Consider the following 26,746-nt stretch of genomic DNA (forward strand, 5'->3'; position numbering starts at 1 on the left):
TCTCCACCCCGCTGATCCTCAACACTGGGGCCCCCCCACAAGGGTGCGTTCTGAGCCCTCTCCTGTACTCCCTGTTCACCCACGACTGCGTGGCCACGCACGCCTCCAACTCCATCGTCAAGTTTGCGGACGACACAACAGTAGTAGGCCTGATTACCAACAACAACGAGACGGCCTACAGGGAGGAGGTGAGGGCCCTCGGAGTGTGGTGTCAGGAAAATAACCTCACACTCAACGTCAACAAAACTAAGGAGATGATTGTGGACTTCAGGAAACAGCAGAGGGAGCACCCCCCTATTCACAACGATGGAACAGTAGTGGAGAGGGTAGTAAGTTTTAAGTTCCTCGGCGTACACATCACAGACAAACTGAATTGGTCCACCCACACAGACAGCATCGTGAAGAAGGCGCAGCAGCGCCTCTTCAACCTCAGGAGGCTGAAGAAATTCGGCTTGTCACCAAAAGCACTCACAAACTTCTACAGATGCACAATCGAGAGCATCCTGTCGGGCTGTATCACTGCCTGGTATGGCAACTGCTCAGCCCACAACCGTAAGGCTCTCCAGAGGGTAGTGAGGTCTGCACAACGCATCACCGGAGGCAAACTACCTACCCTCCAGGACACCTACACCACCCGATGTTACAAGAAGGCCATAAAGATCATCAAGAACAACAACCACCCGAGCCACTGCCTGTTCACCCCGCTATCATCCAGAAAGCGAGGTCAGTACAGGTGCATCAAAGCTGGGACCGAGAGACTGAAAAACAGCTTCTATCTCAAGGCCATCAGACTGTTAAACAGCCACCACTAACATTGAGTGGCTGCTGCCAACAAACTGACTCGACTCCAGCCACTTTAATAATGGGAATTGATGGGAAATGATGTAAAATATATCACTAGCCACTTTTAACAATGCTACCTAATATAATGTTTACATACCCTACATTATTCATCTCATATGTATACACTGTACTCTATATCATCTGCTGCATCCTTATGTAATACATGTATCACTAGCCACTTTAACTATGCCACTTTGTTTACATACTCATCTCATATGTATATACTGCACTCAATACCATGCCTATGCCGCTCTGTACCATCACTCATTCATATATCTTTATGTACATATTCTTTATCCCCTTACACTTGTATCTATAAGGTAGTAGTTTTGGAATTGTTAGCTAGATTACTTGTTGGTTATTACTGCATTGTCAGAACTAGAAGCACAAGCATTTCGCTACACTCGCACTAACATCTGCTAACCATGTGTATGTGACAAATAAAATTTGATTTGACATTATCAGGCTTCTGAAACATAGACAATACATGCCTACATTCATTCCCCTTATGCCTCTTTTTCATCAGTCATAAGTTACTCATCTTGCATGTATTGTTTTCTATGGTTAGGTATTAGTGCACTGTTGGAGCTAGAAACACAAGCATTTGGCTACACCTGCGATAACATCTGCAAAATGTGTACACAACCAATAAAATTGTATTTGATATGATTTGATATAAAGTTTATATTTGAGCCAAAACTCAAGGTAACTAGTGAATAAGGCTCTTGAGTGTACATTTTATATTAGTGCTAACAAAACAGGTATCAGTTAAGCCTATCAGGATGGTAGGAGACTAACCATGTCCCAGGTGAAGTTAGCCAGCCAGTAGAGAATGGGCCGGACTCCGCTGACAAACTGAAGGTGCTTGGCTTTGCTGACCCTCTCCTCGATGAGAAACAGCACAAAGCTGGCCGGCACAAAGGACATGGAGAAGATCACACAGATGGACACCAGAACATCTACTGAGGTGGTCATCCTGAAAACAGAGAGGCAATGAGTATGGTAAGCACAATTTATTCTGTATTTTGTTGACAGAAATGATTAGTCACTTTTAAGGCCAGTGTGGTATCATGTTTTCCTACCTATCACATTTTCATACTAACAGTACTCAACCTGCTTTGTACAGTACAATTATTGTCTAATAGTGCTTACAACAAGCAATTCCAAAAATAGGGATTTGATTCACTCCGACACACTAAGCTTAGGCTTAATCAACAAGGAGACTTATTGGTGTGAATTGAATAGGAAACTAGAGAGACAGAGCTTACATGGCAATTTCAGTGAGCTGTTCCTTGGTGAGGTTGAGAGGGTGGTTGTAGGCGGTTATGCCATACTTCATTCGCTCTGGCCCTGGGGGCAGGCTGGCACGGAGCAGGCCATTGTTCATGACATTGACAAACGATGCCATGGCGTGCCAACCCTTGTTGTTATACCACACCTAGCAGGGGTGAGGTAGAGCTTAGGTAACGGTGAAACAAAACACACAGATGCACATGCATACACACACCCACAGGTGCTCACACACACTCATCCTTTGACCTCTCACCTTAACATTGTTCTGACTATTCAGTCCACCTAGAAACTCTGGTAGTCGACCCAGGAGCTGATCCAATGAGCTATTCTGTGAGAAAGAGAGAACCAGACATTAAATAAAGACAACAAAGAAACTAAGAGGAAACCTGACGTTGAGGGTGTAAAAGATTTCAACTCCTACCTGTGCCACTTTGTAACGTGACCGTATAGACATGACTGAGTCCTCCATTTGGTAGGCCTGTGGGACAGCCTGAGTACCTCTGCCCCCCAGAGAGAAGCCCCCATATCTATAACAGAAACAGACATCACATTTACATCAGAGTAGATGGACTGTAATTTATTAGTAATCTCTCTTGGACAGCATCTGACCAAATTATGCAAGATTTTAGTTCTGGGTTAACCGAGATTAGGGCTGTAGACAAGTGATGTCTATGATTTTACATGGTGAGTAAGTCACCCACTCCACTTACCTGAATTCATTGATCCACTTCTTAGTGGCTGAAGTTAGGCTGAAACCGTAAGAGTGTAAGAAGAAATGAATTTGTAAGGTGGAAAAACACAGATTTAATCACAGTAATACTTTCCAACAAAGATAATAATCAAGCGAGTGGTGTAAGAGACCTTTTCTTCATTATCTGAGGGTAAGTCTTGACCAGGTAGTCCGAGATATTGCGACCGGTCATATTCTGCAGGATATCCCCTGTCAATCTCTGGACCTGTGGAACATAGAAACAAGTTCCAGTACACACAACAGTATGTGGACATTTAGGTATTGGATATATATTTAGGCAGGTAGCTAAGTCATTGAGAACAAATTCTCATATTTTAATGAAAGTCTGTCATAGGAGATTAGTTACAGTACCATTATTTATGCAATGTTTAACCACTGAGAACAAAGTAACAGTATATATAATGCAATGTTTAACTATAAAGAAGAATAAAGTAAAAGTAGTTATTATGAGGTATTGACCTGTGGAGGGGGGATGCCTCCGGCTCCTTCAGGGCAGTCTGGTAGCATCCTGCGGACCTCCTCAGAGCTGCACTCACAGTCAGGAGATGGCTTGTCTGCAGTCCAGTTGCCCCTGTTGAAGAGCTGCCAGGTGGAGTAGAGAATCTGGGGCCTCATGAAAATGCCTTCCTCTTCCTGCAAACACTGAGGATCCCTGCAGGGGACACATCCTAGCGTGAACATGCAAAATACACCACGACACCTAATTGAGGAAACATAGGCCCAACTTAAATCTCTTACGTTCGTGCTAATATGCACTGTCCCTCCAGAAGTGTCCTTGGGAAAAGTCAATAGCACTAAGTCACAAGTCATGTGGGGAACCTGGTGAATGACAGGTCCATAATAGAATGAACCCTCTCTCATAAAAACACACCTGTACACGCAAACGAACTGAGAATACATTGAGACAACAGAAAAAACCTTGTTGGTAATGCCAATAATGAAGATGGTGGTTTACACTTTAAAATGATAACACATAGGTAGGTGTCCGCTTTCCTTTGTGGTTGCAGCTGGACTAGCCAGGTAACACAGTGTTGTGTTTCTACAGTACGTGTTGCTTTAGTAGAGGAGAAAACCGAGGAGAAGGCCTTACGTGCTGTTTTCCATGCACTTGGTTCCAAATCCAGGCCGGTCCAGAAGAGCATCCAGCAGATTCTGAATGGCAGGATCCCCAGGGGCATCGTTGCTGGAAAGAGGACACCACAGATAAGGTTCAATACAAACAAAGAAAAATAGAAAGACAAAGCAGAATCTGGCAACATGGGAACAACTGACTCCTTGAAGCTCCAGTCCAAACATTTATGAGAATGTTAATCTGATAATTGCCATTCAAGACTACAGATCTTAATCTGATCACTTTGTTGCAGGAGAACTAAAACTTGTAGTATATTTGAGGTTAAAAAAGGCTTCTGTGGCCTCCCGGGTGGCGCAGTGGTCTAGGGCACTGCATCGCAGTGCTAGCTGTGCCACCAGAGACTCTGAGTTCGAGCCCAGGCTCTGTCGCAGCCGGCCGCGACCGGGAGGTCCATGGGGCGATGCACAATTGGCCTAGTCGTCCGGGTTAAGGAGGGTTTGGTCGGTACGGATATCCTTGTCGCAGTGCACGCTAACCAGGTAGCCAGGTGCACGGTGTTTCCTCCGACACATTGGTGCGGCTGGCTTCCGGGTTGGATGCGCGCTGTGTAAAGAAGCAGCGTGGGTTGGTTGGGTTGTGTTTCGAAGGACGCATGGCTTTCAACCTTCGTCTCTACCGAGCCCGTACGGGAGTTGTAGCGATGAAACAAGATAGTAATTGGATACCACGAAATTGGGGGGAAAAGGGGGTCAAATTTTTTAAAAAAGAAGAAAAAAAAGGCTTCTGTAGTTTGTCATTTTCAGACTTGATTTTCACTTACGAAAAATGTATTAACCCCTACAAAAATGTCCATTAATTATAATCCACATAATAATTCACATTTCCTGTTGCTGCAGGATTATTTTCCTGCAGTAGAAAACTGGCTCACATTAAGATCCTACATCTGTACTTGAAATCAATAGATGTAGGTCTTTACCTGAAGAAGGTGTACTGTTCCCCGTACATCCAGGGCTGAAGCTGGAGCGAGGGGTACTTTCCGAACGGAGGGACGATGAGGCTGAAAAGGAGAGCGATCAACACAAACACAGCAGGCAGCACGATCTGAAACACAAGGACATGGTGTCACAATAGCCTGTCATTGGTCTCTCTTCATTGTATCACATGCTTGTATTTTAGTTCATATCTGACGTTTTATTTGATAAGGACAACTGATTGTGAATAGAGTCAAGTTTATGAGTCTGCACCTGAGCGAAGAAGCCCCTGCGACTGCGGAGGGCATACAGCCACCTCTTGATGAAGAGAGCACGGAGCTGCTGCCACGTCAAACCCCAACCGGTCAGAGGGACACCGCCATGGCCATCCCCACTCAGCAGGTCTGTCTCCTGGGGCTCTGTGTGCAGGAAAGGCCCAAGCATGGTGGAGAGAAAGAAACACATTGTTCATTGAGCCAAACGACTCTTATTCCAACTGCTGCAGTTAGTGTTAGGATTAGGGGTAGAGAGCGGAGCTTCTGAAAAAAGGAAGTTAAAGGCCCAGTACTGTAGGTACCTTGCTTGCGAAGCCGTTTTCTTCCTGGCAGCAGTGCAAAGAAAGTCAGAAAGGAGGACAGACCATGTTAAATAACACAGGAAGACTGTGTTTCCAGGCGTGTTTCTATGTGTGTGTGATTATGTTTTCCCTTGTGTTTACCTGGATCCTCAGATGGCTCTCCAGACAAGCCCTGTCCTTGACCCTGCCCATGGGGTGTGTCAGCTTGTGCTGGGCTGTCCTCTGGGTCCACGTCCACCCCTGTCTCCTCAGCCACTCTCAGAAAGATCTACAGGAACAGATGACATTGTTAAACATCTTCTGCCTTGTGTGTTAGAATCAAGTAGATAAATGTCAGGTTTCAATTAAGCAATAAGGCCCGAGGGGGTGTGGTATATAGCCAATATATTACGGCTAAGGGCTGTCCTTATGAACGACGCAACGTTTTTTGTCCATATACCACAAACCCAGAGGTTGGGGCCACAGTGTCTCCTGACCCCTCCTGTCTCAGCCTCCAGTATTTATGCTGCAGTAGTTTGTGTCGGGGGGGGTAGGGTCAGTTTGTTATATCTGGAGTACCTCTCCTGTCTTATCCGGTGTCCTGTATGAATTTAAGTATGCTCTCTCTAATTCTCTCTTTCTCTCTCTCTCGGAGGACCTGAGCCCTAGGAAGGGCTATATAAATACATTTGATTTGAGGTGCCTTATTAGTATTATAAACTGGTGACCAATGTAATTAGAGTAAAAATAAATGTTTTGTCATACCCATGGTATACAGTCTGATACACCACGGCTGTCAGCCAATCATCATTCAGGGCTCACAGTTTATAATAACTAATAGAGAACTCAAAACTCTAACACAAAAATGCAAAACTCTGGGGAGAGATAGTAGGTTGGCTCCAAGCAGATTCTAACTTATCAAATGGGATCTTTTCTGGTAATCGTGGTAAGCTGGCAGCCTAAGCACATTACCGTGACAGTAACTCCGCAAATATACTATTCCGGGTAAACCCTGCTTAATCTAGTTAAAGCTGAGTTTTAACTGTCCACAAGAGGTTCAATGGACGGCTTGTAAATACAGGTCAGTTTAGTGCAGTCATGACTATATTTAGGATGAGCTTCATGTAACTTTGGCCTGTTACACGCTAGTGTCTACGTAATATAGTGCTTAGAGCAACTTCTGAAGCAAAGCCTCTTTAAGCCCTAAATGTGTGTGAGAGAGACTGTGTGTATGCCAATGTGTGTGTGTGTGTGTTATCTGTGTGTGTGTGTGTGTGTGTGTGTGTGTGTGTGTGTGTGTGTGTGTGTGTGTGTGTGTGTGTGTGTGTGTGTGTGTGTGTGTGTGTGTGTGTGTGTGTGTGTGTGTGTGTGTGTGAAAATGTGAGAGAGAGAGTAGCCCATGACGAGCAAGCATGCTGACCTCATGGCCTCTTGGCCAGCATGGGCTCCGGTCCAGGCCCCCCCCAGCTGTGCCTTTTGTGGTGTGTGTGTGTGTGTGTATACAGTGCATTCGGAAAGTATTGACTTTTTAATTCCGTTACAGCCTTATTCTAAAATGGATGAAATTAAATTTTTCCCCAGCAATCTTCACATAATACATTTTTGCAAATGTATTAAAATTAAAAACATAAATACCTTATTTACATAAGTATACAGACCCTTCACTATGAGACTCGAAATTGAGCTCAGGTGCATCCTGTTTCAATTGATCATCCTTGAGATGTTTCTACAACTTGATTGGAGTCCACCTGTATTCAAATCAATTGATTGGATTTGGAAAGGCCCAAACACCTGTCTATATAAGGTCCCACAGTTGACAGTGCAGGTCTGAGCAAAAACAAGCCAAGTGTAGAGCTCCAAGACAAAAAACAAGCCAAGCGTAGAGCTCCAAGACAAAAAACAAGCCAAGCGTAGAGCTCCAAGACAAAAAACAAGCCAAGCGTAGAGCTCCAAGACAAAAAACAAGCCAAGTGTAGAGCTCCAAGACAAAAAACAAGCCAAGTGTAGAGCTCCAAGACAAAAAACAAGCCAAATGTAGAGCTCCAAGACAAAAAACAAGCCAAGCGTAGAGCTCCAAGACAAAAAACAAGCCAAGCGTAGAGCTCCAAGACAAAAAACAAGCCAAGCGTAGAGCTCCAAGACAGGATTGTGTCGAGGCACAGATCTGGGGAAGGTGCCAAAAAATGTCTGCCGCTTTGAAGGTCCCCAAGAACACAGTGGCCTCCATCACTCTTAAATGGAAGAAGTTTTGAGCCACCAAGGCTCTTCCTAGAGCTGGCCGCCCAGCCAAATTGAGCAAGCGGGGGAGGAGTGCCTTGGTCAGGGAGGTGACCAAGAACACAATGGTCACTCTGACAAGAGCTCTAGAGTTCTTCTGTGGAGATGGGAGAACCTTCCAGAAGGACAACCATCTCTGCAGTATGCCACCAATCAGGTCTTTATGGTAGAATGACCATACGGAAGCACCTCCTCAGTAAAAGGCACCTAAAGGACTCTCAAACCATGAGAAACAAGATTCTCTGGTCTGATGAAATCAAGATTGAACTCTTTGGCCTGAACGAATGGCATTGGCAGCATCATGCTGGGGTGATGTTTTTCAGCGACAGGGACTGGGAGACTGTCAGGATCGAGTGAAGATGAATGGAGGAAAGTACAGAGAGATCCTTGATGAAAACCTGTTCCAGAGCGCTCAGGACCTCAGACAGGGGTGAATGTTCACCTTCCAACAGGACAAGGACCCTAAGCACACAGCCAAGACAACGTAGGAAAGGCTTCGGGACAAGTCTCTGAATGTCCTTGAGTGGCCCAGCCAAAGCCCGGACTTGAACCTGATCTAACATCTCTGGAGAGACCTGAAAATACCAGTGCAGCAACGCTCCCCATCCAACCTGACAGAGCTTGAGAGGATCTACAGAGAATAATTAAAGAAACTCCCCAAATATAGGTGTGCCAAACTTGTAACGTCATACCCAAGAAGACTCAAGGCTGTAATAACTGCCAAAGGTGCTTCAACAAAGTACTGAGTAAAGGGTCTGAATACTTATGTAAATGTGATTTCATTTTTTAAAGATGTCTATGCTTGTCATTATAGGGTATTGTGTGTAGATTAATAACGGGAAAAAAACATTTACTCGATTTTAGAGTAAGGCTGTAATGTAACAAAATGTGGAAAAAGTCAAGGGGTCTGAATACTTTCCGAATGTACTGCATATGTGTATGTGTGTCTCCTTTTCCTCACCTCCTCCAGGGTGGTGTCAGACAGGCCGTAGCTGGTGATGCCCAGATCAGCCTGCCTCCTGTCAAGCTCTGTGAGGAAGATGGCCAGACTGCTGTCCTCTGCCGACTTCTGGGGCAGGTTGATGACTGCCTCACGGCCCACGTCCTCCACCAGCCGCGCCCCGGGGATGTGACGCTGCGCCAGGGTCAACAGGGCAGCCAGGTCTGCGGGGGAGAGGGAGAATGATAATTATTCTGAGGTTTGAAACTTCACTGTCTGGAAACATGCCCTAACCCCACACTAGATACTTGTGCAGGGGGGTAGAGGCTCGTCATTGGGTTAGCTATGGACGAACAGAACAGCCAAGCGAATGGTTGTTTTTTCCAGGTGTTTGCAATAATGGCGAGCTGTCAACACACAGCTAGCAGGATGTCACTTAGTGACTTTGGGTTGGAGACCCTACCTGAGCCACTAACATCACTGCCCAGACCTGTGTCGTCACTCATGGAGGAGTCACTGTCCTGAAATACAGAGGGAGAGCCAATCAACAAAGGGGTCATAGTTCAGTGATAAAAGTAATGACCTTTAGCATCCCACAGTATACATTGCCCTATTGCGATAGTCTACAATAACCTCATCTCCTCTCTGTAGTAAATGAGTAAAGGTGAGCAACTTTTGACTATTAAGATGCACTGGTAAAATGGTCTTCAGGGCCCATATTCACAAAGTGTCTCAGCGTTAGAGTGCGGATGTAGAATTAGTTTGGTCTTTTAGATCTTAATTATGAGGACAGGGGGACCTGTTCCTAGATCAGAAATCCTATTCTGAGACGCTTTGTGAATAAGCACAACGTATTCCTGAGAAAATCTCATGTGCAGGGGTATACAATCTCTCACTCACCTTTGTGGCAGGGGGCAGTTTGGTAGCGCTGGCACTACTGGGGGTTCGAGTATCCAGTCCCTCCTTCTTGACGACGGTGAGGTAGTAGCCCGTCCCCAGCTTGGCCTTGAGGAAGAGGGGGGAGCCGCAGCAGCACAGCTTCCCTTGGGAGATGATGGCTATGCGGTCTCCGAGAAGGTCAGCCTCATCCATGTAGTGGGTGGAGAGGATGATGGTGCGATCTGATGGAGAGAGAAGGAAAAGGAGAAAAAGAGAGCGAAAAGATCTAGTAGATAAAATATATAATTCAATTGAATACTTTCACCTGAATTGACATGAAATGATAAACTCCGCCACCAAGTTAGACCATGGATTTCTGGAAATCCTGGGAATTTTGGCAAAGTTCACGGAAAATGTTGCAACCCTTGACACAGTTCAGGGCTAACCTTTGCGGTACTTGAGCAGCAGGTCCCAAATGCCTCGACGGGAGTAGGGGTCCACCCCAGCTGTGGGCTCATCCAGGACCACCACCTTCGAACCCCCCACAAATGCTATGGCCACCGACAGCTTCCTCTGCATACCACCTGAGAGTAGAGGCAGAGACAGAGGGCGAGCGAGAAAGACAGACACAGAGAGAAATAAAGGGAACACTAAAATAACACATCCTAGATCTGAATGAATGAAACATTCTTATTAAATACTTGTTTCTTTACATAGTTGAATGTGCTGACAACAAAATCACAAAAATGATCAATGGAAATCAAATTTATCAACCCATGGAGGTCTGGATTTGGAGTCACACTCAAAATTAAAGTGGAAAACCACACTACAGGCTGATCCAACTTTGATGTAATGTCCTTAAAACAAGTCAAAATGAGGCTCAGTAGTGTGTGTGGCCTCCACGTGCCTGTATGACCTCCCTACAATGCCTGGGCATGCTCCTGATGAGGTGACGGATGGTCTCCTGAGGGATCTCCTTCCAGACCTGGACTAAAGCATCCGCCAACTCCTGGACAGTATGTGGTGCAACGTGGCGTTGGTGGATGGAGCGAGACATGATGTCCCAGATGTGCTCAATTGGATTCAGGTCTGGGGAACGGGTGGGCCAGTCCATAGCATCAATGCCTTCGTCTTGCAGAGGAACCGCTGACACACTCCAGCCACATGAGGTCTAGCATTGTCTTGCATTAGCAGGAACCCAGGGCCAACCGCAACAGCATATGTTCTCACAAGGGGTCTGAGGATCTCATCCTCGGTACATAATGGCAGTCAGGCTACCTCTGGCGAGCACATGGAGGGCTGTGCGGCCCCCCAAAGAAATGCCACCCCACACCATGACTGACCCACCACCAAACCGGTCATGCTGGAGGATGTTGCAGGCAGCAGAACGTTCTCCACGGAGTCTCCAGACTCTGTCACGTCTGTCACGTGCTCAGTGTGAACCTGCTTTCATAAGTGAAGAGCACAGGGTGCCAGTGGCGAATTTGCCAATCTTGGTGTTCTCTGGCAAATGCCAAACGTCCTGCACGGTGTTGGGCTGTAAGCACAACCCCCACCTGTGGACGTCGGGCCCTCATACCACCCTCATGGAGTCTGTTTCTGACCGTTTGAGCAGACATGCACATTTGTGGCCTGCTGAAGGTCCTTTTGCAGGGCTCTGGCAGTGCTCCTCCTGCTCCTCCTTGCACAAAGGCGGAGGTAGCGTTCCTGCTGCTGGGTTGTTGCCCTCCTACGGCCTCCTCCACGTCTCCTGATGTACTGGCCTGTCTCCTGGTAGCGCCTCCATGCTCTGGACACTACGCTGACAGACACAGCAAACCTTCTTGCCACAGCTCGCATTGATGTGTCATCCTGGATGAGCTGCACTACCTGAGCCACTTGTGTGGGTTGTAGACTCCGTCTCATGCTACCACTAGAGTGAAAGCACCGCCAGCATTTAAAAGTGACCAAAACATCAGCCAGGAAGCATAGGAACTGAGAAGTGGTCTGTGGTCACCACCTGTAGAACCACTCCTTTATTGGGGGTGTCTTGCTAATTGCCTATAATTTCCACCTAATGTCTATTCCATTTGCACAACAGCATGTGACATTTATTGTCAATCAGTGTTGTTTCCTAAGTGGACATTTTAATTTCACAGAAGTGTGATTGACTTGGAGTTACATTGTGTTGTTTAAGTGTTCCCTTTATTTTTTTGAGCAGTGTATATGTAGTGGCTGTTGAAGGATATATTATATTGTATAGTATACAGCTGAAGGCCATATTTGTATTGGATGTTGAGTAGTAGAGGGAGGGAGCCATACCAGACAGGTTCCTGGTCTGTTCGTGGCGTTTGTGCAGCAGGCCCACATCCTCCAGGAGAGTGTCCAACTCCTTCCTCACCTCATCGCCTGATAGGCCCTTCAGACGACCATAGAACCACACATGCTCCTCTACGGTCAGACTATACAAGAATAACAAGGTTAAAGTCAGAGAGCTGATTAAGTAACATCAAACTCTTTTACATGTACAGTGGGTAAATGTTTTAAGATGGAACCTGAGGGGCAAGAGATTAAGTGAATAGGGCCTTTCGTTATCTTGATTCCCTCTAGTGATTATTCATCTTTGTCACTGTTATATCAGTTAAATAAATGTGCAATATGCAGAAATATGCAGTCATTTCCTGATTTCTAAAATTCGAATAGTCCGCCCTAATTTCAATTTATGTGACAAAACAATAATCACTGGACCATCTAAACCTCTGAAATATATTTTCAATAACCAAAATTATTGTATTTTCAGCTGGTGTACAAACAAAGCAAAAGACGCAAAAACTAAACGTAAGAACAGGAAGCATAGAAATAGCACACATAGAACATATCTACTGATTCTTAGACTTTCTTTCAATGAGAATTACAGATCTATAACTCACATTACTCAACATGTCCAAAAAGTTAAATATTGCAGCTTTAACATTACCAATGAATTCATTTATGTTGGAAGATCAAAAACAAGCACCACAGATAAATGGAGTCAACATGGTATGCACTACAATATAATGAAATAGGATAAATTACTTAATGACATGTATTCATGAGATATAGAGTAGAAATATTAGCGAAAAGGGGATAACTAGTTAGTTGTACAACTGAATGCCTTCAACTGAAATGTGTCTTCCACATTTAACCCAACCCATATGAATCAGAGAGGTGCGGGGGGCTGTCTTAATCGACATCCACATCTTCAGCGCCCGGGGAACAGTGGGTTAACTGCCTTGCTCAGGGGGAGAACGACAGATTTTTAACTTGTCAACTCGGGGATTCGATCCTGCAACCTTTCGGTTACAGGCCCAACGCTCTAACCACAAGGCTACCTGCAGCAGGGGCTTACATGTCAAAAAGGACATTGTGCTGAGGACACACTCCCAAGGTCTTCCTGATGATGTCCATGTCAGTGCGGATGTCCATGCCCTTAATGTACACAGTCCCAGCCGTGGGGGGAAACAGACCCGTCAGGATAGACCTGTCAATGGAAATTAACTGCGTATTATGCATTATAACCAGTGGAGGGTAAACACATGTAAACAACACTTACCCACCTTTTGCTGAAAAATGCATCGAAATTATAGAAATGACTCACCACGAACGGCAGAGTTTACCCATTTATTCTTTAACTACTACATCACCGATTATAAGTTAGAACCCTACATTAGAGCTTCAAAGCACATTCATAAGCAATACATAAGCAGTACAATGGCCCTCGATTAGGGCGACAGTATGTACCACATTCATAAGCAATACAAAACACCTACTGTACAAGCACCACATTCATTGATATGTGTCTGTAATGTAGGTGCAGGTTTACATGGTGGTGTTGGCTGTTGTACTTCATTTTAAAACATTCTATATTGATTCAATGGTTCTTAAAGCACAGCCCTTACATGGTGGTTGTTTTGCCAGCACCGTTGTGCCCAAGGAAAGAGGTGATCTGCCCTTCATAGAACTTGAGATTGAGGTGGTTGACCGCCAGCTTGGCACCTTGTTTGTAGATTTTGACCAGGTTGCGGATGGCCACACCGAGTACGAGGTGAGAGGGGTCGGCTTCGATGCGATCTGAGACAGGTACAGAGAGGGAACCTCAGGACCATGAAACGGTGTCCGTTTTTTTACATCATATGTAGTGTGTGTGTGTTTTTCTTACCTCCTCCCTGTCCTCTGGGAGCCGGAGGGATGGGCATGCCGGCCTCTAGAGGAATTCCTCCCCAATAGTTCAAACTGAACACAAAGTTCCATGGCCTGGGGACCCCATATTCACCTGGACAAAAGATCCCAACAACATGTGTTTAGTCATACCAGTATAAGTGCAGTTTTACTATCTGCAAAGGTGCACTGGCATTACATATTATAATGAACATATAACTGCATTTTAATATGAACTTCTGTACAAAATGGCATGAAACCATAGAGCAGTTAGATAAAAATAACTTAAACCATTAATTTCCTTACCTGGGAAAACAGTTTCAACGTACCATACCTGGCAAAACAGCTTTAATGTACCTTACCTGGGAAAACAGCTTCAATGTACCAGGTGGCCAGAGCATAGATACATGCATCGATATGCAACATGATTATGGAAGTGGTGAAATTGTAGGTGTCTCCCTCCATGGGGCTGGAGTTAAGGTTGAACCACTGGATGCCCACTCCTTGTTCCTCATACTGGGAGAAATACTCACAGCCAAAGCCAAAGGCCACAGGAGAAAACAGGCTCTGTTGGGAGAGATGAGAATCTCAATGTATACTGTAGTACTACCAGATTGGATGGGTTAATTTCATATATTTATACAGGTGATACCATTGAGATTCCAAACCTCATTCAAAAGAGCGACTTATCAGCAGCAAGTAATGGGTTTAATACAGTACCAAAATCATTCTTCCTTATAAACAAAAAACGACTCACGCAAACCTTAACAAAATACAACAAAGAGAATGTGTAACATGATGACTCACTGCTAGAACACGGTGTGTGGTGGTGAGAATGTGTATTATAAAGACTCACTGCTAGGACACGGTGTGTGGTGGTGAGGTGGTCTCTCCAGGCCACACACAGCACATAGGGCAGGTAGAGGGCGAAGTAGATGAGGCCTCCGCAGGCGGCTGCCAGGTTGGCCCGGGAGAAGAAGGTGCTGATGAGGAAACACTGCATGATGGTGGCCGTAGCGAAGGCCGTCAGGAAGAAGAACACCACAGCCGGGTTGCTGTAGGGCAGGATGTCCCCCCACTGGAGGAAGAGAACAACACAATACAGGAAGAGATGAGGAGGGTGAGACTACAGCGATACACCTCTATGATGTTTCATTGTCTTAGTACTACATCTTAGTGTGTCCCTAATGCAATGCCTCAAAACTATACAGAGTGCTGTAATGAACCCAGTCATTAATCCAGGGCATTATTCTAGGACAACTGCATAACTGTGATGTGAATACTTTTCAGTCCTGCCAAAAGACTGCAGATACAAAATGGCTTGATAATTCGCTTGATAGCATCTAAAGCAAAAAAACAAGCTGTGCATGGTCCCGGGCAAAATAAACAAGTGACTAAATTATCAACACAAGGCTATCGCTGGTTGAAAACTGTTTTCTGCCCCTCCCAAAATATAGAATTTGTAGATAATTGGGCCTTTCTGGGACTCAACCACAAACAAGACCAAGCCTGGCCTGTTGAGGAGTGAGGGACACCATCCAAGCTGGAAGGGTGCTCTCATCTACAAACACAGACAGGGCTCTAACTCCTCTAGCTCCACAATGAAATAGGGTGCAGGCCAGGCAGCAGGCTGTTAGCCAGCCTGCCAGCATAGTGGGGTCTGCCACTAGCAGTCAGTGTAGTCAGCTCAGCTATCCCCATTGAGACTGTGCCTATGCCTCGATCTAGGTTGGACAAAACTAAACATTGTGGTGTTTGCCTTAGCAATCTCACTGGAATAAAGACCTCCTCCATTCCTGCCATTATTGAAAGAGATTTTGATACCTTATACAGGCCTCCTGGTCCATATACAGCATTCCTCACTGAGTTCCCTGAATTCCTATCGGACTTTGTAGTCATGGCAGATAATATTCACATTTTTAGTGACTTTACTATTCACATGGAAAAGTCCACAGACCCACTCCAAAAGACTTTCGGGGGCCATCATCGATTCAGTGGGTTTTGTCCAACATGTCTCCAGACCTACTCACTGCCACAGTCATACTCTGGACCTAGTTTTGTCCCGTGGAACAAATGTTGTGGGCCTTAATGTTTTTCCTCATCCTGGACTATCGGACCACCATTTTATTATGTTTGCAATTGCAACAAATAATCTGCTCAGACTCCAACCAAGGATCATCAAATTATTGGACAACCCAAAGATTCCTAGATGCCCTTCCAGACTCCCTCCACCTACCCAAGGACATCAGAGTACAACAATCAGTTACACTTCAGTGTTGTGATGCAAAAATCCTAGCAAAATGCTTGGCACACAGAATTAAAAAAGTATTGTCTGATATTATTCATCCTAATCAGACAGGTTTTTTTACATGGACAATACATTGGAGATAATATAAAACAAGTACTGGAAACAATAGAACACTATGAAATATCGGGGACACCAGGCCTGGTTTTCATAGCTGATTTTGAAAAGTCTTTTGATAAAGTACGACTGGAGTTTATATATAAATGCCTAGAATATTTCAATTTTGGGGAATCTCTTATAAAATGGGTTAAGGTTATGTATAGTAACCCTAGGTGTAAAATAATAAATAATGGCTAAATCTCAGAAAGTTTAAATCTATCTAGAGGAGTAAAACAAGGTTGTCCACTATCGGCATATCTGTTTATTATTGCCATCGAAATGTTAGCTGCAAAGATTAGATCAAACAATAATATTAATGGATTAGAAATCCGTGGCCTAAAAACTAAGGTGTCATTGTACACTGATGATTTATGTTTTCTTTTAAAACCACAATTGGAGTCTCTCCACGGCCTCTTAGAGGATCTAGATACTTTTGCTATACTCTCTGGATTAAAACCAAATTATGATAAATGTACCATATTACGTATTGGATCACTAAAATTGTTTTTACATTTTACATTACCATGTAGTTTACCAATTAAATGGTCTGACAGAAATGTAGACATACTCGGTATACAAATCCCAAAGGAAAGAAATGATCTCACTCTAATACATTTTTATAGAAAGTTACCAAAAATAGATAAGATCTTGCCACCATGGAAAGGAAAATACCTGTATATTTGTGGAAAGATCACCCTGATTAACTCCTTAGTTATATCAGTGTACCTATTTGCTTATGGTTGTGCCTACACCTAGTGATCTGCTTTTTAAATAATATAAACCAAAAATATTCAATTTTATTTGGAACGGCAAACCAGATAAAATTAAAAGGGCCTATTTATATAATGAATACGAATTCGGTGGGCAGAAATGATTAAATATTAAAGCATTAGACCTCTCACTAAAGGCATCAGTCATACAAAAGTTATACTTAAATCCAAACTGGTTCTCTAGTCAATTGGTACGAATGTCTCATCCTATATTCAGGAAGGGCCTTTTCCCCTTTATTCAGATTACACCTGCTCACTTTCGGTGGTTTGAAAAGGAAATAATCTCCAAAATATCTTTATTTTTTAAACAAGCCTTAGAAATTTGGTTGCAGTTTAATCCACCTGAAAGGACGGAACAAATAGTACAACAAATATTGTGGTTAAATTCAAATATACTAATTGATTAAAAAAAAATATTTATAGAAGAAATTTTTAAAAAAGGTATACATTTAGTGAATGATATCATAAATAGGACTGGTGGAGTTATGTCGCACATGCAGCTAACACAGACATATGGAAATGTCTGCTCTACCCAAAATTGCAACCAATTAATTGCAGCATTACCACAAAAATGGAAGAGGCAAGTAGAAGGGGAAAAAAGTAAGGAACTTGTATGTCGGCCCTGTATTAAAGAACATAAATGGTTAAAGAAAAGTGTGATAAATAAAAACGTATACCAATTTAATTTAGGGACCAAAATACTGACAGCTGTGCCATATAAATTGCAAAATAGTTGGGAAGAGATTTGTGATGTACCCATTCCATGGCACATGGTTTATGAATTGATACGCAAAACAACACCGGATTAAAAACGTCCAATTTTTCAATATAAATTATTATACAAAATTCTTGCAACTAATAGAATGTTATATATATGGGGGAAACAATCTTCCCAGCTCTGCAGATTCTGCTGTGAGGAGGCAAAGTCATTAGATCATTTATTTTGGTATTGTCCATATGTAGCTCATTTTTGGTCACAGGTCCAGGAATGCCTGAAGAATTGCAACATTTACCTAGAACTAACACTGCAGATAGCAATACTGGGTGATTTGAAAAGCCATAGTCAATCAATCAATAATATAATAATTATTTTAGCAAAAATGTTTATTTTTAATTTACAATCTGTAGAAGCCATAAGAATAGGAAGGTTAAATGATTTTGTGAAGCATCAAATCAAATTTTATTTGTCACATACACATGGTTAGCAGATGTTAGTGCGAGTGTAGCAAAATGCTTGTGCTTCTAGTTCCGACAATGCAGTAATAACCAACAAGTAATCTAGCTAACAATTCCAATACTACTGCCTTATAGACACAAGTGTAAGGGGATAAAGAATATGTACATAAAGATATATGAATGAGTGATGGTACAGAGCGGCATAGGCAAGATACAGTAGATGGTTTTGAGTGCAGTATATACATATGAGATGAGTATGTAAACAAAGTGGCATAGTTGAAGTGGCTAGTGATATATGTACTACATAAGGATGCAGTAGATGATATAGAGTACAGTATATATGTATACATATGAGATGAATAATATAGGGTATGTAAACATATTAGGTAGCATTGTTTAAAGTGGCTAGTGACATATTTTACATCATTTCCCATCAATTCCCATTATTAAAGTGGCTGGAGTTGAGTCAGTGTGTTGGCAGCAGCCACTCAATGTTAGTGGTGGCTGTTTAACAGTCTGATGGCCTTGAGATAGAAGCTGTTTTTCAGTCTCTCGGTCCCAGCTTTGATGCACCTGTACTGACCTCGCCTTCTGGATGATAGCGGGGTGAACAGGCAGTGGCTCGGGTGGTTGCTGTCCTTGATGATCTTTATGGCCTTCCTGTGACATCGGGTGGTGTAGGTGTCCTGGAGGGCAGGTAGTTTGCCCCCGGTGATGCGTTGTGCAGACCTCACTACCCTCTGGAGAGCCTTACAGTTGTGGGCGGAGCAGTTGCCGTACCAGGCGGTGATACAGCCCGACAGGATGCTCTCGATTGTGCATCTGTAGAAGTTTGTGAGTGCTTTTGGTGACAAGCTGAATTTCTTCAGCCTCCTTCTTCACGATGCTGTCTGTGTGGGTGGACCAATTCAGTTTGTCTGTGATGTGTACGCCGAGGAACTTAAAACTTACTACCCTCTCCACTACTGTTCCATCGATGTGGATAGGGGGGTGTTCCCTCTGCTGTTTCCTGAAGTCCACAATCATCTCCTTAGTTTTATTGACGTTGAGTGTGAGGTTATTTTCCTGACACCACACTCCGAGGGCCCTCACCTCCTCCCTGTAGGCCGTCTCGTCGTTGTTGGTAATCAAGCCTACCACTGTTGTGTCGTCCGCAAACTTGATGATTGAGTTGGAGGCGTGCGTGGCCACGCAGTCGTGGGTGAACAGGGAGTACAGGAGAGGGCTCAGAACGCACCCTTGTGGGGCCCCAGTGTTGAGGATATGCGGGGTGGAGATGTTGTTGCCTACCCTCACCACCTTGGGGCAGCCCGTCAGGAAGTCCAGTACCCAGTTGCACAGGGCGGGGTCGAGACCCAGGGTCTCGAGCTTGATGACGAGCTTGGAGGGCACTATGGTGTTAAATGCCGAGCTGTAGTCGATGAACAGCATTCTCACATAGGTATTCCTCTTGTCCAGATGGGTTAGGGCAGTGTGCAGTGTGGTTGAGATTGCATCGTCTGTGGACCTATTTGGGCGGTAAGCAAATTGGAGTGGGTCTAGGGTGTCAGGTAGGGTGGAGGTGATATGGTCCTTGACTAGTCTCTCAAAGCACTTCATGATGACGGAAGTGAGTGCTACGAGGCGGTAGTCGTTTAGCTCAGTTACCTTAGCTTTCTTGGGAACAGGAACAATGGTGGCCCTCTTGAAGCATGTGGGAACAACAGACTGGGATAGGGACTGATTGAATATGTCCGTAAACACACCAGCCAGCTGGTCTGCGCATGCTTTGAGGGCGCGGCTGGGGATGCCGTCTGGGCCTGCAGCCTCGCGAGGGTTGACACGTTTAAATGTTTTCCTCACGTCGGCTGCATTGAAGGAGAGTCCGCATGTTTTAGTTGCGGGCAGTGTCAGTGGCACTGTATTGTCCTCAAAGCGGGCAAAAAAGTTATTTAGTCTGCCTGGGAGCAAGACATCCTGGTCCGTGACAGTGCTGGTTTTCTTTTTGTAATCCGTGATTGACTGTAGACCCTGCCACATACCTCTTGTGTCTGAGCCGTTGAATTGAGATTCTACTTTGTCTCTATACTGACGCTTAGCTTGTTTGATTGACTTGCGGAGGGAATAGTTACACTGTTTGTATTCGGTCATGTTTCCAGTCACCTTGCCCTGATTAAAAGCAGTGGTTGGCGCTTTCAGTTTCACGCAAATGCTGCCATCAATCCACGGTTTCTGGTTTGGGAATGTTTTAATCGTTGCTATGGGAACGACATCTTCAACGCACGTTCTGATGAACTCGCACACCGAATCAGCGTATTCGTCAATGTTGTCTTCTGACGCAATACAGAACATATCCCAGTCCACGTGATGGAAGCAGTCTTAGAGTGTGGAATCAGATTGGTCGGACCAGCGTTGAACAGACCTCAGCGCGGGAGCTTCTTGTTTTAGTTTCTGTCTGTAGGCAGGGATCAACAAAATGGAGTCGTGGTCAGCTTTTCCGAAAGGAGGGCGGGGCAGGGCCTTATATGCGTCGCGGAAGTTGGAATAGCAATGATCCAAGGTTTTTCCCGCCCTGGTTGCGCAATCGATATGCTGATAAAATTTAGGGAGTCTTGTTTTCAGATTAGCCTTGTTAAAATCCCCAGCTACAATGAATGCAGCCTCCGGATATATTGATTCCAGTTTGCAAAGAGTCAAATAAAGTTTGTTCAGAGCCATCGATGTGTCTGCTTGGGGGGGAATATATACGGCTGTGATTATAATCGAAGAGAATTCCCTTGGTAGATAATGCGGTCTACATTTGATTGTGAGGAATTCTAAATCAGGTGAACAGAAGGACTTGAGTTCCTGTATGTTGTTTTGGCCACACCACGTCCCGTTAACCATAAAGCATACGCCCCCGCCCCTCTTCTTACCAGAAATATGTTTGTTTCTGTCGGCGAGATGCGTGGAGAAACCAGCTGGCTGCACCGTCTCTGAGTCTCTCCAGTGAGCCATGTTTCCGTGAAGCAAAGAACGTTACAGTCTCTGATGTCCCTCTGGAATACTACCCTTGCTCGGATTTCATCAACCTTGTTGTCAAGAGACTGGACATTGGCGAGGAGAATGCTAGGGAGTGGTGCACGATGTGCCCGCCTCCGGAGTCTGACCAGAAGACCGCTTCGTTTTCTCCTTTTTCGAAGTCGTTTTTTGGGGTCGTCGGCTGGGATCCATTCCGTTGTCCTGGGTGAAAGGCAGAACACAGGGTCCACTTCACGAAAGTCATATTCTTGGTCGTACAGATGGTGAGTTGACGCTGCTCTTATGTTCAGTAGTTCTTCTCGACTGTATGTAATGAAACCTAAGATGACCTGGGGTACCAATGTAAGAAATAACACGTAAAAAAACAAAAAACTGCATAGTTTCCTATGAACGCTAAGCGAGGCGGCCATCTCTGTCGGCGCACAGTTGAAAAATATATGGCAAGTAGAAATCCGAAATGGTTGATGTTGAGAGACAGATGGGAGGTGTTGAGTGGAGCTGAAGGGTGGGACTAAAGAAGACATCAATATCCAACGAGCTTCGCCTTCACGTCTCTATGGATTAAAATGACAATTTTTTTCTGGCTCAGCCAGAAGAGGACTAGCCACCCCACATATGCTCTCTCTAATTCTCTCTTTCTTTCTCTCTCTCTATCGGAGGACCTGAGCCCTAGGACCATGCCCCAGGACTACCTGACATGATGACTCCTTGCTGTCGCCAGTCCACCTGGCCATGCTGCTGCTCCAGTTTCAACTGTTCTGCCTTATTATTATTCGACCATGCTGGTCATTTATGAACATTTGAACATCTTGGCCATGTTCTGTTATAATCTCCACCCGGCACAGCCAGAAGAGGACTGGCCACCCCACATAGCCTGGTTCCTCTCTAGGTTTCTTCCTAGGTTTTGGCCATTCTAGGGAGTTTTTCCTAGCCACCGTGCTTCTACACCTGCATTGCTTGCTGTTTGGGGTTTTAGGCTGGGTTTCTGTACAGCACTTTGAGATATCAGCTGATGTACGAAGGGCTATATAAATAAATTTGATTTGAGATATATATATCGATAGATAGATAGATAGATAGATAGATAGATAGATAGATAGATAGATAGATAGATAGATAGATAGATAGATAGATAGATAGATAGATAGATAGATAGATAGATAGATAGATAGATAGATAGATAGATATGCATGCATGCGTGTATGGATATATATATTTACCCCAAAAATATGGGGGATTGGAAATTATGCAGACAATGACATTGGAAGCAACATTCTTTCCGCAATATTAAGCTGATCCATCCAGAAGAAAAAATCAATAAAAATCAGTTAACCACCTAACTGAGGAACTCAATTTAACCTTGCGCAATACCCTAGATGCAGTCGCACCCCTAAAAACAAAAAACATTTATCATAAGAAACTAGCTCCCTGGTAAACAGAAAATACCCGAGCCCTGAAGCAAGCTTCCAGATAATTGGAACGGAAATGGCGCTACGCAAAACTGGAAGTCTTCCGACTAGCTTGGAAAGACAGTACCGTGCAGTATCGAAGAGCCCTCACTGCTGCTCTATCATTCTATTTTTCCAACTTATTAGAGGAAAATAAGAACAATTCCCCCAAAAATGTTGATAATGTTGCAAAGCTAACTAAAAAGCAGCATTCCCGAAGAGAGGATGGCTTTCCCTTCAGCAGTGATAAATTCATGAACTTCTTTGACGAAATCATCATAATTTAAATCTGCGTATTCCTCCAAAGCTCAGCTGTCCTGAGTCTGCACAACTCTGCCTGGACCTAGAATCAAGGAAGACACTCAAGTGTTTTCGTACTATATCTCTTGGCACATTGATGAAAATAATCATGGCCTCAACCTTCAAGCTGCATACTGGACCCTATTCCAACTAAACTACTGAAAGAGCTGCTTCCTGTGCTTGGCCCTCCTATGTTGAACATAATGAACGGCTCTATCTACCGGATGTGTACCAAACTCACTAAAAGTGGCAGTAATAAAGCCTCTCTTGAAAAAGCCAAACCTTGACCCAGAAAATATAAAAAACTATCGGCCTATATCGAATCTCTCATTCCGCTCAAAAATGTCAGAAAAAGCTGTTGCGTAGCAACTCACTGCCTTCCTGAAGACAAACAATGTATATGAAACGCTTCAGTCTGGTTTTAGACCCCATCATAGCACTGAGACTGCACTTGTGAAGGTGGTAAATGACCTTTTAATGGTGTCAGGCCAAGGCTCTGCATCTGTCCTCGTGCTCCTAGACCTTAGTGCTGCTTTTGATACCATCGATCACCACATTCCTTTGGAGAGATTGGAAACCCAAATTGGTCTACATGGACAAGTTCTGGCCTGGTTTAGATCTTATCTATGTGATATGTGCCCTTGCTATTAGTTCACCAATTGTATAGAGCAGATCATATCTTAGGTTGTACTGGATTCCCTAAAGCACTGTTTCTACCTGGTTACAACATCATGTATCCTTTGTCTACATTCATGTATCCTTTGTCCACATTCTGATTGTGCCCACATTTTCAGACCGGTGTAGATGATTTAAAAAAGACATTGTGACCAGATCAGAATGGTCCTTCTGTAGCTCAGTTGGTAGAGCATGGCGCTTGTAACGCCAGGGTAGTGGGTTCGATCCCCGGGACCACCCATACGTAGAATGTATGCACACATGACTGTAAGTCGCTTTGGTTAAAAGCGTCTGCTAAATGGCATATATATTATCTGTCGGAAAGATAACAGTTTGTCTCTGTGGGTGGTTTGTCCTCTGACAAATCAACTGTACATTTTGGTGTTCCTATCTGGAGTCTTTCTCCTGTCTTATCCAGTGTCCTGTGTGAATGCAAGTATGCTCCCTCTTTCTCAGAAGACCTGAGCTCTAGGACCATGCCTCAGGACTACCTGGCCTGATGACTCCTTGCTGTCCCCAGTCCACCTGGCCGTGCTGCTGCTCCAGTTTCAACTGTTCCGCCTGCGGCTATGGAACCCTGACCTGTTCACCTACCTGTCTCAGACCTGCTGTTTTCAACTCTCTAGAGACAGCAGGAGCGGTAGAGATACTCTGAATGACTGGCTATGAAAAGCCAACTGACATTTACTCCTGAAGTGCTGACCTGTTGCACCCTCGACAACCACTGTGATTATTATTATTTGACCCTGCTGGTCATCTATGAACATTTGAACATCTTGGCCATGTTCTGTTATAATCTCCCCCCGGCACAGCCAGAAGAGGACTGGCCACCCCTCATAGCCTGGTTCCTCTAGGTTTCTTCCTAGGTTCTGGCCTTTCTAGGGAGTTTTTCCTAGTCACCGTGCTTCTACACCCGCATTGCTTGCTGTTTTAGACTGGGTTTCTGTACAGCACTTTGTGACATCGGCTGATGTAAGAAGGGTTTTAGAAATACATTTGATTGATTTGATATTAGACCACATGCCTTGAGCAGAGCAATGAGGAGGCCGGCGCTGACCAGGAAGGGCACCAGGCTGCTGATGAACCAGCTGACCCACAGCTGGCCTGTACCAAGCCCCATGATCCTCATGGTCTCCTTGAGCCGTGCCTCCTTTTCGTACACCACGCCCTTGATGATCATGGCCACCGAGTAGATCCACGCCAGCGTCATGAACAGGGGCAGCGAGCGGTTCAGCACGCGTAGAAAACTGGAGGAGTATGAGTGGGTAATAGATAGTATATGAAAACGTTTCATAGAGCATGAAAAAAAGGAAAAGTTAAGAGCGAGAGGAGGATAGGTGAGGAAAAAAGTTGATAAGGAGGTTGAGGTTTTTAAATCTCAAAATAATTTTCCAGAGATCCTACCCAAATATGACTTAAAGTCCTACTCACACGTCATCCACGTAGCAGGGGTAGGGCATCTGCTGGATGTAGAGGCCAGTGGACTGCTCCACACCACTCAGCACACGGGCCACAGCTCTCTCCACCAGGTCCTGTACGTACACAAAGCCCCCCCAGATGTAGCGCATGTCACTGAAGGGGTCCGCTGCTGGGCCTGGGTCCCAGAACCTGGGGGGGACATTCTCATGAACAATATATTGGTATTGTAATGCAGCAGCACCATGGTTGTATCTAAAACAATAGTGGAAGTCTATCAGGTGATAATGTACCCACAATTATTTTAGGCAGGGGGCAACAGAGCTAGCCAGGGTTACCAGCCCTTGTTCTTTGTATCAGCAACTCAACTCAAAAGAAGTGGGCTGAAAGTCGGGTAAAAACTTTTAAAAATCATCATCTGTGGCGTACCGCGGACAAGTCACCAGGTGGAAACTCGTTGAGGCCTGGTGACAGATGGAGTCTACATCACGCGGCAGTGGCTCCCTTTGCTTGAGGTGCCAGGTTTCGACGGGTCCCCCGGCTAGTACTAATTGGGGCTGATTGAGGCTGGTGAGGCTCAGCAGGGGTAGGGCATCTGCTGGATGTAGAGGCCAGTGGACTGCTCCACACCACTCAGCACACGGGCCACAGCTCTCTCCACCAGGTCCTGTACCTACACAAAGCCCCCCCAGATGGAGCGCATGTCATTGAAGGGGTCCGCTGCTGGGCCCGGGTGAGGCTCACCAGCCCTACGAGGCCCTTAAAGCTGCCAGGAGGGCAGCATATGGGAGTGTTGGAGGTAGTGAGAGGATGCTACCGGACAGACGTCCCCACGGTCTGCTAGAATCGAGGGGCTCTGTGTTCTACCCCAAAGGAGACAAAATTATCCGGAACCCAGAAGGCAGTAACCTGGAAGAGGTCTTCTGGAGAAGACCGGTTTCTTTTCGTTCCTTTTTCCTTTATCGTTTTAAATAAACACCATTGAAACTAAGGATTCACACTTGTGTCTGATCTGTGTAAACGTCTTCATCAAACCCCTGGTCTGCCACAAGTGGTGGAGAATACGGGCAAGTCTGACAACGTGGTCAGACCAAGGTTGAGGTTTACACAGTATCAGCATGGATGAGTTCGTTCGGGCCAACAAGCACAACAGGACATTCAGGAACGAATGCTGGAAGAACAGCGTCTACCTGCTGGAGGAAGTCAGGAAGCTGCGAGGAGAAACACAGACCGAATCTCATCCTAATCAGTTCTTAATCAAGCGGAGGATGATTATGTCGAGACCTACCTCTGCACTTTCGAACAGACAGCACTCCGGGATGGATGGCCCATGGCCCCGTTCCTGTCCGGAGACGCCCAAAACTCGTATTATGACCTCAACACCGAACAGGCGGCTAACTATGACTGTCTCAAGAGTGAGGTACTCAGCCGCTACGGGTACAGCCTGGCACGTAAGGCCCAACTGGTCCACAACTGGAGGTTCGTGACCGACGCTTCCCCCCCGTGCCCAGATGAGCAACCTACTGCACATCACCAGAGCATGACTCCCTCCCCGTTATCGACAAAGTGGTCATGGATCCCTTCTTTCGGGTGCTACCTTACAACATGAAGAGGGCGGTGAGCCTACGCACACCCCAGACCTCGGACCTCTTGGGAGCCGTGGAGAAGCACCACAATACTGAGGCCCTGCTGAAGGGGGTGCAGGCAGAGGCCGGGAACCGTCGAAGGGGACCCCACCACTATTACTCCCCAATTCGACAGTCAGCCAGGGTAAAGGACTGCAGACCCGCGGAGAGTTG

At 45.1% G+C, this 26,746-nt stretch overlaps 1 protein-coding gene across 2 annotated transcripts in view; it reads right to left on the reverse strand.

Moving 5' to 3' along the window:
* abca7 (ATP-binding cassette, sub-family A (ABC1), member 7) overlaps nucleotides 1-26,746 on the reverse strand; it is a 57,757-nt gene that overhangs the window by 17,983 nt on the left and 13,028 nt on the right. The window contains exons 14-37 of one of the 2 annotated variants that reach the window (XM_035798954.2): nucleotides 24,963-25,139; nucleotides 24,556-24,778; nucleotides 14,615-14,836; nucleotides 14,121-14,325; nucleotides 13,760-13,873; nucleotides 13,500-13,671; nucleotides 12,950-13,081; nucleotides 11,884-12,023; nucleotides 10,029-10,166; nucleotides 9,604-9,824; nucleotides 9,167-9,224; nucleotides 8,725-8,927; nucleotides 5,649-5,775; nucleotides 5,508-5,531; nucleotides 5,204-5,349; nucleotides 4,936-5,060; nucleotides 3,978-4,070; nucleotides 3,347-3,539; nucleotides 2,998-3,092; nucleotides 2,847-2,885; nucleotides 2,558-2,663; nucleotides 2,390-2,464; nucleotides 2,112-2,281; nucleotides 1,642-1,819 (exon numbers count right to left, since the gene is read on the reverse strand). In XM_035798954.2, coding sequence (XP_035654847.1) covers nucleotides 1,642-1,819; nucleotides 2,112-2,281; nucleotides 2,390-2,464; nucleotides 2,558-2,663; nucleotides 2,847-2,885; nucleotides 2,998-3,092; nucleotides 3,347-3,539; nucleotides 3,978-4,070; nucleotides 4,936-5,060; nucleotides 5,204-5,349; nucleotides 5,508-5,531; nucleotides 5,649-5,775; nucleotides 8,725-8,927; nucleotides 9,167-9,224; nucleotides 9,604-9,824; nucleotides 10,029-10,166; nucleotides 11,884-12,023; nucleotides 12,950-13,081; nucleotides 13,500-13,671; nucleotides 13,760-13,873; nucleotides 14,121-14,325; nucleotides 14,615-14,836; nucleotides 24,556-24,778; nucleotides 24,963-25,139 — 3,376 coding nt within the window. The remainder of the gene's footprint in view (nucleotides 1-1,641; nucleotides 1,820-2,111; nucleotides 2,282-2,389; nucleotides 2,465-2,557; nucleotides 2,664-2,846; nucleotides 2,886-2,997; nucleotides 3,093-3,346; nucleotides 3,540-3,977; nucleotides 4,071-4,935; nucleotides 5,061-5,203; nucleotides 5,350-5,507; nucleotides 5,532-5,648; nucleotides 5,776-8,724; nucleotides 8,928-9,166; nucleotides 9,225-9,603; nucleotides 9,825-10,028; nucleotides 10,167-11,883; nucleotides 12,024-12,949; nucleotides 13,082-13,499; nucleotides 13,672-13,759; nucleotides 13,874-14,120; nucleotides 14,326-14,614; nucleotides 14,837-24,555; nucleotides 24,779-24,962; nucleotides 25,140-26,746) is intronic. The other variant, XM_035798955.2, reaches the window with a different exon arrangement.

This window comes from Oncorhynchus keta, chromosome 22 (genome assembly GCF_023373465.1).
Source record: "Oncorhynchus keta strain PuntledgeMale-10-30-2019 chromosome 22, Oket_V2, whole genome shotgun sequence".
NCBI lineage: Eukaryota > Metazoa > Chordata > Actinopteri > Salmoniformes > Salmonidae > Oncorhynchus > Oncorhynchus keta.